Source organism: Strongylocentrotus purpuratus, unplaced genomic scaffold, assembly GCF_000002235.5.
Source record: "Strongylocentrotus purpuratus isolate Spur 01 unplaced genomic scaffold, Spur_5.0 spur5_scaffold_11, whole genome shotgun sequence".
In the NCBI taxonomy this organism is placed as follows: Eukaryota; Metazoa; Echinodermata; class Echinoidea; order Camarodonta; family Strongylocentrotidae; genus Strongylocentrotus; species Strongylocentrotus purpuratus.
In genome coordinates, this window is record NW_022145596.1 from 30,287,854 (window position 1) to 30,308,104 (window position 20,251).

Consider the following 20,251-nt stretch of genomic DNA (forward strand, 5'->3'; position numbering starts at 1 on the left):
GGAATAAATGGACTAGCAATATTCTCGAACCCTTTAAAGAAATTTGTTGGCAAGAATATTATAATATACACACCTAAATACCTAACCGGCAAGAAATGGATGTGTGTGTATACCTCTGTGTAAACCCTGCGTATTGTTATATCTTCATATGTTTTCATCATTAACCAGATCCTATTTATATATTAAAAAAATTCGTTCATGTGTAATATAAACTGATGGGTCCGATCACTTCAAAGATTTTGCAATCTACAGGACATTAGCAAAAGTGAAGCCCCCCCCCCCAAAAAAAAAAAAAAAAAAAAATAAAAAAATAATTGGATATTGATGTGATATGAAATATGATATTGATGTATTTCCAGAGAAGACCTTGCTGCCTATAAATGGGAAATTCTATTTTTCTAAAAGAGGTCGATATAGGTTTTTTAAATTTTCGGAGTTATTTCTATAACCTTTGTTATAAACATGCACCATCGGTTACTTAGCTGATAGGAAAGAAAAAAGCTGAAGAAAGCTGCTAAAAAATCCATGGATATCTAATGGCATCACGAAATATATTCGTGTAAAATTTACAATGTATTTAAAAGTTATGAAATCAAATCGTCGTCAGGCTCTTACAGGAAATTAGAGAAACATACATAAAATACAAAATGTGTGCATTACTAACAAATTTACAATTAATGCAATGTAAAATAATTTCATGTTGATAAGTAATGGAAGGAAAAAAATAGGTATGAATGGTAAATTGAAAATCGCTGGAGAGGAAATTAAAGAGGTTGATGATGCCATTTTGTTGTGGTTAACAATGATAGACACCTGTTTCTGAATAGATTGAAGTTTGAAGATTTATACATTCCATTCAATAAAAAAACATATCTACATAACAAAAATGACAGGTGTAGAACAGAAATACGAATCATACAAACACGAGAAGGTCACTGATCAATACATAAGAAAGAAAAGAATTCAATTGGAATGTGGGTCACTGCAAACGAGGCTTTGCCAAAGGTTTGAATTAAAATATTTTTTGCAATATGTAACTATGTACATAAATGATATATACTGGACAATCACAAAACAATACCAAACGAAAGACATATATATATACAAAACAAACATGGGAAGAAGGAATAACAAACTGAATTTCTTTTTATCACATAAAATAGTATACATGGGGATGATAAGTACTTGCTAATAAATAAGACTTGAGTTTCCTTTTAAATCCATTAAAATTTCCAGTTTTACATATTTCCTGAGGAAGTGCATTCCAGGCAGGAAATGCAATATGTGTAAAAGAAAATGACATAAAGTTTTTTTGGACATTTCAATATAGGAAATTTCTCTCTATGATGAGTCTTATAGTAATGGGTTTCCGATTGTTAAAAGTTAATAACACTTGCAGAATTTCTAGTAGTGATGTATAAATATGTTTAAAGACCATTAATCCTACTAAATACTTATTGAGCATATATCAAGTACTTTCGACTTGAGAAATAAAAGTTTAGAATGTGCAGAAATCACATAAAGTACTGCATCTAACTACTCTCTTTTGTAAATTTAGAAGTTTATCTTACTTTGATGGATATGTAATTCCCCAAACAAAATTTCCATAACTAAGATGAGGCAAGACTAATCTGTTATATAGAAGAAGAAGAATTTAGGTAAGAGATAACGTAGTTTGCTAATGATACCAACACCTTTTGAAGTCTTATTAGTTATGGCAAGAACTCCAAGATAAATCTTCATCAATTACTAAACCTACAAAATTTTAGAAAAGATTTGTTTTTAAGTTTGTTGATTTTAACTACCAGATAATGTGCATTGTTTTGTTACTTTTTAAATTATAGAAGTACATATATACCGATTTGTCTACGTTAATAGTTATTTGTATTAAACCATTTAGATACATTTGTAGTTTATTAATAAGCATAATTTGTAACTGTGTAACTGTTTGGCGTTCAACAATAAAGGGATAGAGCAACGTCGATCTGGCGCTGCTCAGTGGCTGCCGGGCTCACGATCAATTGGGCAAAAAGAATTTCCGTTTCGGTTTAATAAAATTTGGAGTGGACTATTAGGCTATTATTATTATTATTATTATTATTATTATTATCATTATGACTAATCAAAATGATGGATCATCAGCAAAAATTACAAGTTTAAAAAGAGATGGGCAATTGAAAAGAGCATTAATATAAAGTTAAAAAAAGCATCGGACCTAGGATTGAACCCTGTGGTACACCACACACAATTTGTAAAGAATATGAATTAATATTGTTTAGACCAAGTTAAAACAAGCCCGCGAAATCCACGATTGTTTAACTTATAAAGCATTATATTGTGATAAATTGTGACGAAGGCTTTGCTTAATTCTAAAAGTACTCCTATAGTGTGAATTTGTTTTTGCAATACATGAAATAAAATATTTATGCAAATCAATTAATGCCATTTCAGTGGATCTATTCCTCCTTAATCCATATTAGCATAAATTCAATACTACACTATTGCTAAAGAATCATGAACATGTGTAAACACAATTTTTTTCTAATACCCTTGAGAAAAAAGGTAATATAAAAATGAGTCTGTATCCCCTTTTTGTACACTGAGATTACATTAGCAATGTTTAGATTCGTAGGAACTAATCCAGTTAATAGTGAAAGATTGAAAATATAAAGTAACGGTTTGTGTATTTAGAATATAACTTTCTTTACAACAATGGAACTTATGTTATCAATACTTGTGCTTTTACTCTTCTTTATTCATCTGAAAATATTGATTAATTCGTTTTCAGTAACAGGTTTAAAATATAAAGACTTTTCGCAGGGAAGTGGTAAAAAAGAACGATAAGAAATGTCACTATCAAATGGAATAGTATTTGACATAGATGGACCAATGTTGATTTATATATTAAAAAAAGGTTATCAAATATATTAGAAATATCTTCACTATCGTATATGTCACGACCATCTACATTGAAGCTAGCGGTTTTTTAACTTTACAGATTTACCTAAAATATCTTTAATAACATCCCAATTTTTTCTCATATTACTTTTATGTTTTTTAAAATCATTGAAATATCTTTTATACATTTATTGACACATTTTCTACATGTTTTATATTTCATATTATTATTGTCCGCCTTATATATTTGATTTATAAAACAGCGTTTTAGAAAGAACGTTGGATTGATAAATTGATTTTGACATTTCGTTCTACGTGTACTTTGATATTAGTATATAAAACATTTATACAACCAACCTTTTTATGGAATAGAGGTGTAGGAAAGAACCTTTAAAGACTAGCCCAAGAAGAGTATTAAATTCACAGAAAATGGCAGTTTGTGCTATAATATTTAGTAAATGAAAAACCCATACATCTCCACTATTTAAAAGATTGCAATCCTAAATGCGTATAAGTTACAAGATTTATCAATTTTCAACTTTTATGCTTGATCTAGTTCATAACAATGTGCCTCACATTTTAATAGAGTACTGTTACATTTTAGAGCAAAGCTATTCCATGAGACAAAAAGAAGGTTGAAAATTACGTCTTCCAAAATTTAGAAATATATTACATATTAACGTCAAATTAACAAAGTCTAGAAATAGGTTAAGGAATTCTGTTACAGGGAATTTCTTCAACAAATCATAAATGGAAAGTCCATGCAAATATTCTGTATATGTACCACAATTCTATTTCATATTATCAGTTTTTATATTGTAAGACAATGTTACGTATTATAAAATGTTTTAGAGTATCGATAGTTTTAGTTTGTTTATGTTTTCTGACCTGTACTTGTACCAAAATATTTCATCTGACCCCTATAAACAACCAACAGTTTCTGATCGTATTTATGAAAATTTTATTGTATGAAATGAACTGCTATATTGATTCTGGTAAATAAATCGAATCTATCGAATCTATTTGATTATATCTATTTTTCTACTATATATATATATATATATATATATATATATATATATATATATATATATATATAAAAGTATATATATATATATATATATATAATAGAAAAATGTATCAAGTTTTTTTTACTATTTTTACTCTACATCTCGTTAGACATTGTTCCTATTATCTTTTTCAATATAAATGTTTGTATGTATATATTTTTAATAGGATAAACATTAATTCGACAATGTTTGGATTTAAGGTTTATATAATCTATTACACACTTTCAATTGATCTAGGAGGTACACAATATTCGGGTCTTTTTTTTTCTTTTATTAATATCCATTTCAGTTCCAAGCATTTGTATTTGTTCTTGCCAAAATTATTGTCAAATGTATATAAAAAAGAAAAGGACTACCTGTTAGGTGCCATTCTAATGGTCTATGGTCTGATGGTGCCAAACCTCATTTAAGCCAATTTATTGTCTTCCTGTTGTCTCCCTCCAAAATTATAATTTGTATGTATATTTTAATAATTTGGAGCTAATATGTCTCTTCTTTTTATTAACCATTCCCCCTTCTCTCTATCTCTCTCACTCTCTCTCTATCTCTCTATGTCTCTCTCCGTCTCTCTCCCTCCCGCTCTCTCTTCTATCATTATGGTCTCTAGACTGTTTTGATATGTTTTCAAACTTTGCAAGATATAATGCTTTGAAAACTTTGTACGTTCAATCCAAAGAGAAAAAAGAAAATAATAAATGGCACTTTGAAAATCAAATCAAACTTGGTAGAAGAAAAATCATTTGAGAAGGAACTGGACCGAACGGTGTTTGTAATCTCACTTTAAAAAATCTATGCCCATCCCAATATTTTTTGCACTCCATACAAGTTGCAGGTTTTTTTTGATGGACCAGTCGAGTCCCACTGCAAGTCCCGAAGCGTTGCCCCGTGTCAAGCGGTGCAGGAAACGGGAGAAGACGCGCTGATGAGGCTATCCGCGCTGTATAATGCTAGCCTTCCGCAAGTTGACCGAATTCAGCACGATGAATTATCTCATTTCCGCCTAGGGAGGCCATCTCAAGGCTAACGAATGCCAATGACACTACGAATATATAAGAAAAAGGAGGGATGGGTGAAACCCCCTATAGCGTTTTTGCCTCTTAGGGGATTCTACACACATTTCCCAGCCCCCTAAATGTTTTGAAACAAAAATCTTTCTTAATCTAAGCAGAAATTTCTAATGAACACAATTAGTATATTTATGCGCAATAAAATGGGCAATTATCCCATTCCCGCCCTTTTTCATTCTCGCATCGACGATGGTTACGCATCTGCCCTAATTTCTGAATTACCTCAGAAGATATATACCCTTTTATGGTTGAGGCCCCCCAATAATTTCCGAATGGTGAGCTTGAAAGCTTGGAACCTGTCGCAAGTCAGGATATTGGAATGCATTGCGCAAAATCTTTCCAAAACAAATTACGCAAGGTCTGTTTGATCATTAAGTTAACGAATTGCGTAATAATTGCCTTACATTGCATCGTTTTTATTCAGAGCATTTCAAAGAATTCTGACAAAGACAAAGTTACAAACAAGTATTTTGTTGTGTAGTATGTTGTGGTATAGCAACGGATATTATTTATCAAAATGGCTTGATGGAGATCTTCCTTGTCTTTCTCGTCGTTAAATAGTTGCAGTAATCCGCCCACACATCCCCAAAGCAATTAAAATTGACGGTTTATAATTGAAAGCCATTCATAAAATGTGTTTGTCAGATTTTGTGGTTTGATATCAAGTAGTAAAATCAAGTAGTAAAAAGAAGGCTCCACGTTCCATCGTACAATTTTGGGATTACTAAGGACTTCTTTCCCCGTGAATTCATTTATAGAATAGTTACGCGGTATGAATATCCATTATTCAACATCAACTTATTTTGATAATAACATGGTTGATTTACAATATTAGAAATCTTTTCCAAAAAAATATCGGAACTTTGCCTGGTTTGTGTTTCTCATTTTCTTAGTTTATTAGTAGTTACAGTAGTGGGTAAAATACAGACATTCTGTTATTTCTTTAGACACAAAATTTTACACAAAAAGTTATATTCTATTTTGAGATGGGTTTGTCGATCATCCAGACCATTACTTTTATTAGTAATTTTGTTGTCCATAACATTTTAAAATACATTTACTCGTTTTATTTCAAATATCTTAAAAGCGTTTCAGTGAAGACAAAAATATATACTGAGAAAACGTTGATGATGAATCTATAGTACTCATTATATACCTCTCTTTAGAAATCTAGCCATCTGATTAGTCGAAATTGGAGTTGTGATTTTAGCCATGCCCGCCGACCGGTCGATAGTTTTATAAAAGTTGCCCGCATGCCCGCCTACCGGTCAATAGTTTTTTTTAAAGATGCCCGTTTCCCCGGGTAACGGGCCGCATTAATATTTTTTCTGAGATCCTCATTGGTTTACGTGTAAATAGTTTCTTTGTGCGAGCGCGGATACTATATAGTGCTTTTTGTCTGCGATTCCCGAATGATCGCTTCATTCAGGCAACTTTCCAGCGAAGATTTACAGACAGTGTCTCAGATTTTCTGTGTTATTTTGACCTATCTTTACTCAAGGAAAGGATAAGATAAGAATTCTTTGTAGATTTGTTTGTGAATTCGGTGTATAAAAGATATATGGACTACTTTAATATTCGAAGCATAGCTGTTTATATAGGCTCAAGGCCCAAGGGGCGTAACATCCTGCTATACCCCGAGGCACGCCGGGGAGGGCGACGCGCCGAGGTCCCTGGAGCCTGTTGAAACAGCGATGCTTCTCATAGCAGTCAATATATCTATACCATGTAAATAATGTTGTAAGAATTGTAGATTATAATTCTGTACTTCGATTTCATCCAACTCTTTGTACTGACCAGCTTTATTACCAAAATATTCAAATAATTATCGAATAATTACTAAACCATTTATGAAATCAAAATTCTTTTCAATCACATTATTATCAAATACTTACCGTGAAACTTGAGGAACGAGAGGCTCTTTAAAAAACGGGTATAAACTGTTAGTCCCCCCGTAATGGTCGTTGATAGACGATGCAGTGTATAATATTGGGGGGGGGGGGGTCTGCAGATTATGGGGTTTGTAAATACATCAAACAAAAACAAATAAAACTGATACCTGGGTTGGAAAGTTGAAATCTAAAGCTCTGACCTAGGAGCGGTTTAGTGAAGAACCTTACAATATATCACTACGAAACAAAGAGGGCCTCAAACACTGTCGGCAAAAGTGAGTTGACAGAGATATCATGAACCGATACTGTTGCCCCGACCTAGTTTCTTCCTGTTGGACGTAGCGTTCATGGCCAAATTTAATGATAACCCCTACTCCCTCCAATAGGCGACCTACATTTACCCCCTCCTTCCCCCTTTTTACCCTCCCATCCCCCATATCTCTCTTCGTCTTTCTTCCATTTGCATTTGTCGTGGGAGCCTTTCCCTCTATTGTATGCCATTGTTTCCCGACATTGTCACCTGTTACTTGGAAGGCCTATATATGCTTTTTATTTAGATATCTCTCTATCTATCTGATTATATTTTGTCTACAAAAAATGTGTACGCCTCACCCCCCCCCCCACCCAATCCAATACACACAAACACAAACACACGCACGCACACACACACACACACATGACCACGCACACATACACTCTCTTTCCCCCTCTTTCTCTATCTGTATCTCTTCACAAACGCACACTCTCACATCTCCACCTCCGCCCCCTCCCACCCCCACACACACTTGCTCTCTCTCTCCCTCTCACTTATTCTCTTTTATCTTTACTTGTTCCCCTCTCTGGTAGTAATCTTCCTCATTTCATTTCTTTCTTTTTCTCTCTCTCTCCCTTCCTGTTTATCTATCGATCTATCTATCTTTATTTGTGTCTCCCCCCTTCCCCTATTTCTTTCCTGTCTCCAGCCCGTTGCACTTCAACTTCGCCTCCACCAGGAAGTTTCAAAGGGGATTAAAACTTGAGTGACCCAAGCATTGGGATTACTAGGTATGAATCATTTCGACACGAGGGAAACGTACGTGTACAAACTAGCTAAACCAGAGCAGGAGATGAACTTAAAAATGCGATGATTAAGATATCACAGTTTTATTCACTCTACTTTAAGCGCTTATAAGGATCAACCACGCGTATATTTAATCACTTAATCAGAAACTCGTTTAGCATATATTACAATGTTATAGACGATACGAATTTAATGAAGGCTGCATAACATCCCATCTTATTAGAGAAGAATTGCGTTCCATTTATTCAAAATTCTGTCAACAAATAATAATGGTTAAAATAGTTTTTTAAGCATCACTTACTATGTTTTTGACGCATCTTAAATGTAGGATGAGGTTCGAGCAAATTTGATCACATTCTCTCCGTCATGTACAGTATTAAAGTAATGTGCTTACAATGAAATAAATCGAAATTGACAGGATGACCCGTGAGAGAAAAAAACAAACTCAGATGGCGTCCAAAAATTATGGCGACATTTTATTATCAACAAAATGACGTGTCACCTTTATGTTATTTTATCCTCTAATGTTGTTTTGGAAACATTCCCAATATGATTGTGAAAGATGTAGACCAAAGTGATTGTTTTCAAGTATGGATGTGAATGTCGTAATATTAGAACTTCGTGAATGTTCTCTTGATATTAAGGGGATGTGGTCGGCAGTTTCCATGTGCAGCATGTCACAATTGACTGCTACCATACTTAGTTGAATATTGGTTGTACAGGTGTCACACACACCGAATTGGATGTCCCTTTAATAAATACCCTGTAGTCTCTCAGAGAGTCTTCGCGTGAGGGAGAGTGTATGGCGATGACTTTTCATTATGGGTAATTGGAAAGTGCAGGGCAATACATAAGATTTGTAATGTAGGTCGTAAAAGAGAAGACCACTCCCGGTGATGTTATCAGGTGAATACCCGGATGGTGTTGAATACCCCCCATTAGAACCCACGCTTGTGTGTCTTTAAGTACTGTCACACAGGGTGCAATAAACTTTTGGAGGTGCCACGAAGCATGTGGCATCACTCGTCTCGTTTAAACATAAGAACATGAACTTCTCTCAGGAGAATAGGGTTGGCAGGTTGGACTGAGATCCGGGAGCAGTACCCCCTTATCCCCAACCATTTGGACCCTTGTCAAGCTAGGCTCCCTGGGTGCCAGTCGACCCCCTCGACACCCCCCCCCCCCCCATTCCTGCTTTCATGCAGAAAGTAATAAATCAATTTCGTACTTATTTACAAGAATAATAATAACATAAAATAATGACGTTTGCTATATGTGATTACATGCTGGGTAAACTATATTTAAATAATCAGGTTTATATTTCCTTCATAATTATAAAGGAATTAATATTTAAAGATCTATCAATCAATCACAAATTAGTAACTCTGTGACGTATCTTGCGAGGACGTCTCCAATTTGCTCTGTACATACAATTTAATAAACTTTTCTTAGTTTTTGAGTATATTTTTGTCCATACATGGGTTGAAAATAAACATATTTGCCAAAATTATATTCATGGAGCGTGTATATGATTGGACATTTTATTGAGGGTTAAATAGACATTTCTTACTTGTTAGTAAAGGGCAAATGGGAGGGGACCTCGCAGGTTTCGTCACAGAGTTGCCTGTTTCTGTTTGATTGATCACAACTTCAAAAATAAAAAATTTCTTATTTTTTAATCGAAACTGCTTAAACTTTCTCTGACATGTTCCTTTCATTTTCTGCTTCTAGTATAAACAATTTCATATCAGGGTGGACTTCCCCTTTATGACGTCACAAGTAAGCTTACACGGGGGCCTCGATATGAATTCCATTTCTTTTCATGCTCTTTAATATTTTGACCATATGAATATTTCATGTATTTGTTGGGGCTACATTTATGTTGGTAACGGTAAAATTATTATATTTTTCTTTGCGATGTTTATGTGTCTATGTGTGTGATTGGTCCGCTTTAAATTAAAATGCAGCGTAATTGTGGTTTTACGCCTGTGAAAAATGACACTCCCACATGCAGATCACTGAGTAAATTTAGTATAACATGGAAGAAAGTTATCATGATATGACGTTCCTTTTAACAATCTGACAGACAACCTCACCATCTTCTTTTTGTACATCGTTTTACATCGAATAGCGCCATCTCATGGCATGAGCGAACGATTAGAATGCTTGGCTAACGGCATACCTTGTGCGATTTAAAGCCCTCATCACAACAAACTAGTTCTAACTACGTTCTCGAAAATGTTGCTAAACGGGCTCAAACTGTGTGCGAACGGAGTTGAACGTAATAGCAACTGTGTGCGACCTGTTTAAGGACTTTATGAACGGGCTCGGACTGGAATAATGTCTCTAATACGATCCTAGTTCGTTCATTTACAGTCCACAATACGTCCAACTCGTCTGTACTCGTCCACAGTCAGTTCATATCAGGTTCAGATCGGATAAATTTGATATTTCCAAGCAGTCCAAACAATTTTTACTAGTTCAGAACTTGTTCTAACTAGTTTATAACCCAACCACCCCGTTCAGAGACAGTTCAACTCGTCCTCATCTCGTTCTTAGTGCGTTGGAACGTGCTTCTATCGTGCTTTGCAATCCCGTCCTGGTTCGAGTGCTATACAAACCCAGCGCGTTCTTCCTCATTGATGCTCGACCACATCACGTGGTAACACGTTCCTAGTGGGATCGAATAACAACAATTCCGTTCATAGTACGGCAATTCCGTTCGTAGTACGTCCATCTCGTTTTAAGTACGTTGTCACTCCGCCCAATTGCAGGACGGGGAGAATTTTGAACAGGCTCAAATTTCTGGACCACCTTCCCGTCCAAGCCAGTCCGAGCCCGTCCATGAAGTCCTTAAGAAGATCGTAAATAGTTGCTAATACGTTCACTCCGTTCGCACACAGTTCGAGCCCGTTCGGCACCATTTTCCAGATGGTAGTGAGAACTAGTTTGGTGTGGTAGGTGCTTGACTTGAATGTCTCGATCTGCAAAGCCTAAAGCGTTGAAGTTGAACGGGAATGAGGAATGGCGAGAACGCGCTGGGTTTTTATAACTTCCGAGTAAAGGCCCGGTCACACAGCCTTTCGCGTCTGTATCGCGGGTAAAATTTCGCGATTTTTTTTTGCCCGCGGTTGCCCGTGGTGGAAAATGTGCAAAATTGGCTTACCCGCGGTTTAACCGTGGTTTGCCCGCGGAACAGACGCCGGCGACTGTTCCGCGTCCTTATCGCGGGTGAAGCGCGGCGGTACCGCGGCCTACCACGCTTACACGCGGTACACACGCTAATGCACGTGATAACAACGCGGTACAGACGCGGAACAAACGTGCTATGACCGTGCTCCACCCGCGATTACCCGCTAAAATTTCGCATCCAATTCCGTGTGTAACCACGTCTTAACCGCGGCCGTAGCACGTCCTAGCACGTTCGTTCCGCGTCTGTACCGCGTCTTTACCGCGTGTGTACCACGTGTACCACGTGTACCGCCCGCGATTACGCGCGGTCTAAATTTTTGGGCAGCCCAAAACTTTTTCGCGCGGCCAACCGCGTGTGAATTTCTTACCGCGAGTATAGACGGGTAAAGTACGGCTGTATCGCGTCTTTATCGCGACCTCAAAGCGTCCAACAGCGTCTGCTTCACGGGCAGAAATTTTTGGCCGTGATTCGGCCGCGATAAGCCCGTGGAGGGCTGTGTGACCGGGCCTTAAGGACGGGATTGCACACGCTTTAGGAGCGCGTTCGAACGCACTCATAAGATGAGGAAGAGTTGAACTGCCTCTGAACGGGGTGGTTGGGTTAAAAACTAGTTAGAACAAGTGGCGAACCAGTTAGAATAGGTTTGGACGTATTGGGAACGAGGTAGAACTAGTTAATAATGGGTTTAAACTGACTACGGACTGGCTTGGACTGCCCTAATCTGCCAGATCTGAACTTAACATGAACTGGCTGTGGACGGGGTACAAACGAGATGGACGTAGTGAGGACTGTTTATGAACGAACTAGGATCGTATTATAGACATTTTTTTACACATTCGGCCCCGACCACTCCCCATTTTACGATTTTCTAGGACGGTTCTAGAACGTAGTGAGAACTAGTTTTGTGTGATGGGGGCTTAACAAAGCGGGGAGAGGGAAGGGAGAGAGACAGAGAGAGAGTGAGAGGCAGAGAAAAGGGAGGAGAGAGAGAGAGAGAGAGAGAAGAAAAAAGACTCACACGCACACACAACATATACTCTTGCTTTTTTCTTTGTGTACTTCCCCCTCCCTCAGTTTTAATATTTATTTAGATTATGTTATTCATCCACAGCGCGCGCTCTCTCTCACTCTCTTTTTCTTTGTCCATTTTCTCCGTCTTTCTTTCTCCCACTGATCTTCATTTTGTCTAGTTGTATATTCTGCCTCTTTGTATAATTTACTCCATCTTGACAGTTCTCAATTTCTTTCTCATCTATTCCATCGATGCCTCTCTCTCTCCCTCTCTCTCTCTCTCTCTCTCCGCTCTCTCCTTCCCTTCTAGTCTTTCTCTCTCTATCTCAATCTGAGTTTATGTACCAATTCTGTTTTTCTTACCTTTATTCCTTGTCTCTCTAGCTTCGTTTTTCTTTTTTTTGGTCTCGAAATTTGAAAATTTGACATTTTGCTCCGTTGGGGGAGGGGGGTAAGGTCAGCTTTTTAGGTCAACCATGGGAATTTTTTTTTTTTTTTTTTTAAATTAAAAAAAAAAAAAAAAAACCAAAAAAACCAAAAGGGGGGGGGGGGGGGGGGGTTTACACACAAAAAATTACCAAAGGGGGGGGGGGGGTTTAACCCCCCCTCCCCTGTGTACGCGCCTGCCAAACCGTCATCACACTACGAATTTACTTTACATTGCCTTGGAAAGGGGTAGGCGGTTAAACCAAACAGACAAATTAGAAAGGAATATTTCTAAATTATTTTTTCTTTACAGTAGAAACATTTTGAATGGCAGTATGTTTCGGACTAGTCCCAACATATTGGCAGTTAACCCTTTCAGAATATGAGGTGTAGGGTCGGGGCTTATATCATTTCAAATGGTTTTTGTAATACACAGAAGAAAATATACCGTTTTACATCAGTTACATTAGACGCTCGATCACCCCCTCGGGCCCCTCCCATAACTGAAAAAAGGGTCAATGCATGAAGATAATTTTGATTAATCGATTCAAGATCACATAACACGTTGAAACAGAAACAAATGCAATCAATATAAATGAAACAACCGTGAAATATAATACGTTCGAAATTTATTTTTCAAGGAAACAATATGATTCACACAATCAGCTTCAAAAGGGGAGTAATATTCCACCCATTTTCAAGCATACAAGACTCATTCATCGCACTCAATTCAATCAGGTTTGGTCTTTACATATCCTACTCAGATTTCTATTTCCTATCCAATAAATGCAATCCATAATTTGAATTCGATATACATTTTTCTAAGTGCAAGAGATCAATAATCTAGCTGCATAAAAGAAATGAAATCAACAGAATCACATTGGTACAGTTAATACCACTATGGATTATCAAATAATTACACTATTAAGAGACCTTTTAAAAGGATATTTCAAAATATGCAAAGATGTATTTAGACACTAAAGTGCATGGACAATACGGTAAAATATTGTACCGTAATATTTGTGAAATTCGATCAAAGAGTGTGAAATTGAAATATGTTCATCCCGGGGAAATATATAGGAAACTGTGCTTCTTGTAAGCTAAGCTTAAAGTACAATTGTACATAGTACAATTGTGTAAACTCTGTATAACTCTGTCATCGTAATAATATGGAATCTGCAAACAAATGCAAACTTCATTATATACTTTCGAATACATTACACCCATTATGATTTGATCTACGGCATCACAAAGCGATGTATTTACTTAAAAGAAATCGCTAGAATACTTGAACGATTCTTGGAATACAGCAATCCGTAATGTCTTATGTGTGGAATGCTTTGGGGAAAGAAACAGCAAATGATACGACTATATACAAATAAAAACAAACTAGCTATATAAGCAGTGAAACCAAAAATTATATGTAGACAAAATACGGAATAATAGTTATTGCTCATTAACCATAAATAGACATTTTAGATGAATATGTTGTAGCTTTGTATATTATTTATTTACAATAATCTCACCAGAATAGTTCCAATGATACATGATTATACTATTTATACACTAAGTGAATGGTGTAGACTACAATAACCCTTGACGTTTACAATTTTATTAAATGAGGTCTAACTCTACTGTTAAAAATGATTCGTATAAAAGCTAATTCTAAGTTTCTCTCATAACATTAAACTGTTTGCTATGAACTTCTGTTCTATTAATTTGGTTTATAGATTAATCATTTTGGCGAGTACGGAATCTGGCACTCTTAAATGAATAGGGTACCTGCAAAACTGTATCCCCAGGTCTTAATGACATGGGGTACGTGCCAAATCATATAAAAGCATTTATGAGAGTTGCCCCTAAGAGAGAGAGAGAGAGAGAGAGTGAGAGAGAGAGAGAGAGAGAGAGAATGAGATAGAGAGAAAGAGATACATAAATATATATGTATAGAGAGAGAGAGAGAGAGAGAAAGAGAGAGAGAGAAAGAGAGAATGAGAGAGAGATAGAGAGGGAGAAAGGAATATAAAGAAACAATAATTGCATGGGTTCGTGATCACTTATCCTCGTAGTCACGAAAACTCACCAAGAATTCAAATGATTCCTGTGCTCACTCACCTTTAGTAAGAAAGATACAGATAACAAAATATTATTACAGCAAAAAGAAAAAAACCCTGCTATTCATCGTTCATCCTATAATAGCATGTAATGATTCAGCTATCTACAAGTATAGAAATAAATAAACGTAGACTCTGAGCTGAAATAACAATGACTATAATGGGAGTATGATTCATTTCAAATCGTCATATATAATAATTCTCTATACACCAACCAACTAATAATGAGCTAAAATTAAAAAAAGAAATCATATACCTTTAATTAAATCATATATCAGCTAGCTTTTATTTTGGCAGGTTATCAATAACGGATCATCTGAAATGAATGAACCAGTTTGGACGTTCAAATATCATCGTTCCACCATCGTCGAAGTAGCATTTTCTCGCTAATTTACCGAACAATGTCGAAGGAGGGCAAATATGCATTGAATATTGCTAAGTGTTGTGGCATTTTGAAGAAAATAACATGTCATCGAAGAATTGTTTTGTTTCAGCAAGAATAATTTTTCTATCCAGTAATAAATGCATAATTCCAAAATTAGCATCGTATTTTACAAAACAAATATGAATGAATTAACTAGCGATGTGAGGATGAATGGAATAATTTAGCGATATCATTTTTGCGTTTCAATGGCATGTAATTTTCACAACCGTCGTATTATAAGCTCCCTCTTTTGGTAGTGCGTGGTTAGTCGCGACAAATGCTTATGTTGATGAAAATGGAGAATTGATAGGCTTTTGGTCTCGACTTATTCCTTAATCTCATCATGGTCACAGATGTATACAGCATAACATTATTATACTCGGTTTGTCTTTGATTCTAAAGATGCACAAGCCGTGTTAGAGTTTAATTATCATATACTTTGACAATACTAGAATTGAGTATAGTTTGTGATTATTTAAAAACGAGTACAGTAAAGAAATACTCTATAAAGTCATGAAATTATGACCGAATCTAACAACCAACTTACTAATTAGGCACCCTAGCAAGACCAACAGTTATGCATAATTATCATTAATAAAATCTCATTAGACATATGTGTAATGTACAATCTGGTTGGCGAAAGTAGGAGGGGGGATTTAGATATTTAGAAAATCCTATTTCATACACAAAGTAGTGTTGTCCAAAGCGTTCCATGCCGAGGGCGTTTGTAAACCACGCTGTATCTACATAATCTAATTATATGTGATACCTCATGATCAGCTGCACCCTCAAAGCAGACTCCATAATGGTCGTTTCATCACCATTTGAAATTATGTAATGTTTTGTTCGGTCTCCTGTCGTTATAGTATCGGTCTCTCCGGTATGGGCGGGGCGTGATGTGATATCGTAATGAAATAAACCCATGTTCCTGTACTTCAGCCATTTTGTTTTCGTTGAGTGAAACCATGGAGCTTGCTAGACGGGAGAGGGCGCTCTGAGAGGTATCCGAATGGAGGACTTTAGATATAACATGTATTTTGTACACAATTCACGTGTCTTCACCTCCTCGAAACGAGAGCTGAAAATCAAAGAAAAATACAAACAATCATATTAAAAACATTTCTTAAAATAATAATAGGATATATCACTTGTAACATGTCAAAATTGTTTCATCTCAATGAAATTTCTTCAAAAATATAAGATTACTACAAACGTGTCGGCTAAATGAAAACAAAAGAATATTATATTTCTTCCATTAGACTTCTACGAAAGAGGTGATACAATTGGTAAAATCATAACGTTTGAAAGTACATTTACCATCTGGCTTCCTAAAGTGGAAAATTATCTACAAGGTCATAAAGGCAGAGAAATTTTATATAGCGCCCAATATATCGATACAAAGATGTGTCAAAGCGCTTTTACAGATATATTATTACCCCCGGTCATCGGACTTAGACTTACCTTTATAACACATTATTCTAGCGATTCCAAATGTACTACTTAGACAAACTTTCAGTATATCTGAAATCAATTCCCCTTTTCCGTCTTTTAATAAGCTCTGTTGAAAGCCGCTAACAGGTCACATTTTATTTCAAGCAACACATATTAAAGGTAACCAATCGCTTCTCTTGGTAAAGATATACTAATTTGCTATGTAATACTTCAAGCATTCTCCACTTACTTTTATACGAATACTCTCTCCTATGAAGCGGACAATCCTTTCCACCTGCGTATTTCTGTACTATGTTTGTCCGTACTGTTCTTGTACCGATTCTCTGAGGAGGGCGGTAATTACGTAATATTGTTTCCGTCTCCTCTCCACGTCTTGTACTCACAAGTTCCCTTAATGTGTCGAGCTGTTATATCAAAATGTAGACAATAAAACAAAAGTGTAGAATATACAAGTCTGCATCAGGCAAATAAGATGGCCATCAAGATTTGACACAATCACAAAGACTTTCGAGAAATCAGACAAGGGTTATTTCAATACACTATTGCATATCCAATAGAAATTATGATCAGATTGTGGAATACATCAATGTAATATTGGCACATTCCAATAGTTGATGGACTTGGGTTTATTTTTTCGAAAGTCTTTGCGATCGTGTGATCTCCTCAACAATAAATGTATAACGTGACGTTACTGTTTTAGCCATGATTAGCTAACGGCACTACGTCACGTCACGTTTACCCATGATTGGGGTACGGGAGGGGGAGGGGGCATTGGAATAATATATGGATATGGATGAAATGCCAAGAGCAAGGCTATCTCTTTATCAACTTTTCTCCACATAGTTCAGTCATTTCTTGTCATATTTCGGATATGAAAGCATTTGAAGAGCCATTCTTTTCCGCCTTCACGTATTTTCATATCTTACCCCACCAACCTAGAGGTGTCGTGGACGAGTGGATATGTCATCGGACTGTGGTCCGTGGTTCAAGCCCCACGACGGCACTAATGTCCTTTGGCAAGACATTGATCTACATTTGCCACTCTCCACCCAGGTGTTAAATAGGTACCTGGCAGGATGCGAAAGCTAATGTGCTTAGATTAGATTAGCAAATGTGCGCTTGTAAAAATGACCCCTGGCTGGAATGCTCCCCAGGGAGTGGAGAATGTGCATACATTGTGTGCGGGTAAGCCTAAAATCGATGACCGGGGTAATATATATTATATATCTGTAAAGCGCTTTGAGAGGGCCTTCAGTCCTGAAAAGCGCTATTTAAGAACTAGCTATTATTATTATTATTATTATTAACCTAAAAAAGAAGAGCTTGCATGTTAATGTTCACCTTTCCAAAAAAATTATGAGAAAGCTTTGTGGATTTTGCTATTGAATTTACAGCAACATTGAATTTATTAGTTCGCATTGATCTGTAAAATAATATCTGTATTTATATAGCGCTTAATACATGTAATACGAAATAATGTATATTATTACCCCGATCATGGATTCCCTCGCGCACACAGTGCACACCATCTAAACTCCCTGTGGGCGGAGGGGGGGGGGGGGGGGATTTCCTCTTACATACCTGATAGCTTGTGAAGTATACGGGTCTGTTGAATATGATCCATGTAACAGTCTCTGTGCATCTGGGCGTGGTTATTGAGCCCTCATACGTCATATATTCCTTGGTTTCGGGTAGAAGAAGGGGTATACTGAGGCTCGAAACGTTAACTTGACTACCTGAAATAGGCAGAGAGAGATAGAAAGAGAGATGTTCATAATTATTCAGGGCCCCATGGAAGACCGTTACTTATTGGGGAATGGGCTACCCTGGCAAAAGATTATAAATATATAAATAAATAAATAGAGAGAGAGAGAGAGAGAGAGAGAGAGAGAGAGAGAGAAAGAGAGAGAGAGAGAGAGGGAGAGAGAGAGAGAGAGAGAGAATGAGATGGAGAGGGAAAGAGGGAGATAACGAGAGGAAGAGAGAAAGAGGTAGGGAGAGAGAGAGAGAGAGAGAGAGAGAGAGAGAGAGAGAGAGAAAGACAGAGAAAGACATTGTACATGCATGTTGAGTGAATGACATGATGGTAAAATTGTTAAAGTCGATAGTACTTAAACATTATGCGCTCATTAGAAGTTGAACACTGTATAGAAATCAATTGCACTTGCTTTAAAAGAGGCACTCAATGACTTTCGGTATTATGCACTCAAGGCCATTTAAATGAATTTATTTTGAATCTCTTTTCTAAATTAAATCAAATATAAAAAAGCACTTTCAGTTAACGTAGTTAAGCTTAAGTGTGCCATTATCTGCCTAAATAATTTTAAACCGCTTTATCCGATAATATTCTATTATACATGAACTATAGTAATGGGCTTTGAAATACATCCTAGTAGACATACATTGGATTTGTAAATGAATTTAAAAGATATATATATACCTTTGTAAACCAAATGTCTGAGCACATGAATTCCTGATAATTTTCCTAATTCTCGTCCAGTCATGTTACCTTCCTGTTAACAAAAAGAAAAAAGAAAAACAAAATAAAATGGTTAGGATAAACCACAATGTACATGAACAAAAAAGCGTTGAAGAGTAATAATGAATTTTGTTTAGAGCAAGTATTACATCAACGCTCTGCCAACAACCCCCCCCCCCAAAAAAAAAAACAAAAAAAACAACAACAACAAACAAACAAACAAACAAACAAACAACAAAAAACAACAGGCCTTTATACATTTCATGTTAGATTTTATACATGTTTGTGTTATATTAAAGGGAAAGTCCACCCCCAAAATAAGTTTGTTTCGATAGAGGCAGAATAATAAGAAAATCAGGTGAGTGAAAGTTTGAGCAAATTCTGAATGAAAATAAGAAAGTTATGAATTATTGAAGTTGTGATCAATCAAATACAAATTGGCAACTCTGTGACTTATCATACGAGTTCTCCTTCATTTGCTTTGTGCATAATATTCCATAAAATCATGTTTTCTTCGTTATTGATGACGGAACATATATTTGTTCCTTGCAGGGGGAGTATAGAAACATATTTGCAATTATTATATTTAGGGTGCATGTATGGTTGAAATTTTTCTTGAGGGAAAATGAAAATTTTAGATTTTTTTAGTACTGAGCAAATGGAAGTTGAGCTCGCATGATACGTCATAGAGTTGCCAATTTGTGTTTGATTGATCACAACTTCAAAAATCCTAACTTCCTTATTTTTAATCGGAATTTGCTCAAACTTTCACTGACTTGTTTCTCTCATTTTTCTACTCCTATTAAAACTAACTTAATTTCAGGGTGGACTTCCCCTTTAAGACACCTGGGGCGTGGATTGCTTTTCCACAATATAGCCTGTGCAAACTTAAACCTACTCTGTCCGACACGACGGGCAGAAAACTGCCCAATTACATTGGGTAATTATGCGTCTCAACCGTATCGGGGGCAATTAATGTCCGATTTAGATAATGTTTCGCCAATGACGGTCTGATAATACTGCAAATGAACAACAGTCGCCTAAATTGGAACCATAACTCCCAAAAGTTGGTTGTATACTTAAAGGGAAAGTCCACCCCAAAAATAAGTTTGTTTCGATAGAGGCAGAATAATAAGAAAATCAGGTGAGTGAAAGTTTGAGCAAA

The 20,251-nt window shown here is 36.2% G+C and overlaps 1 protein-coding gene across 1 annotated transcript in view; it reads right to left on the reverse strand.

Annotated features, from left to right (window-relative positions):
• Positions 1-14,598: 14,598 nt before the first annotated feature.
• Positions 14,599-20,251, reverse strand: part of LOC579596 (carbonic anhydrase-related protein 10) — a 33,231-nt gene continuing 27,578 nt past the window's right edge. Inside the window, exons 5-8 of the mRNA XM_030981147.1 lie at positions 19,048-19,120; positions 18,189-18,343; positions 16,837-17,011; positions 14,599-16,233 (exon numbers count right to left, since the gene is read on the reverse strand). Of these exons, the coding sequence (XP_030837007.1) occupies positions 16,214-16,233; positions 16,837-17,011; positions 18,189-18,343; positions 19,048-19,120 (423 nt within the window). The 3' untranslated portion in view covers positions 14,599-16,213. The remainder of the gene's footprint in view (positions 16,234-16,836; positions 17,012-18,188; positions 18,344-19,047; positions 19,121-20,251) is intronic.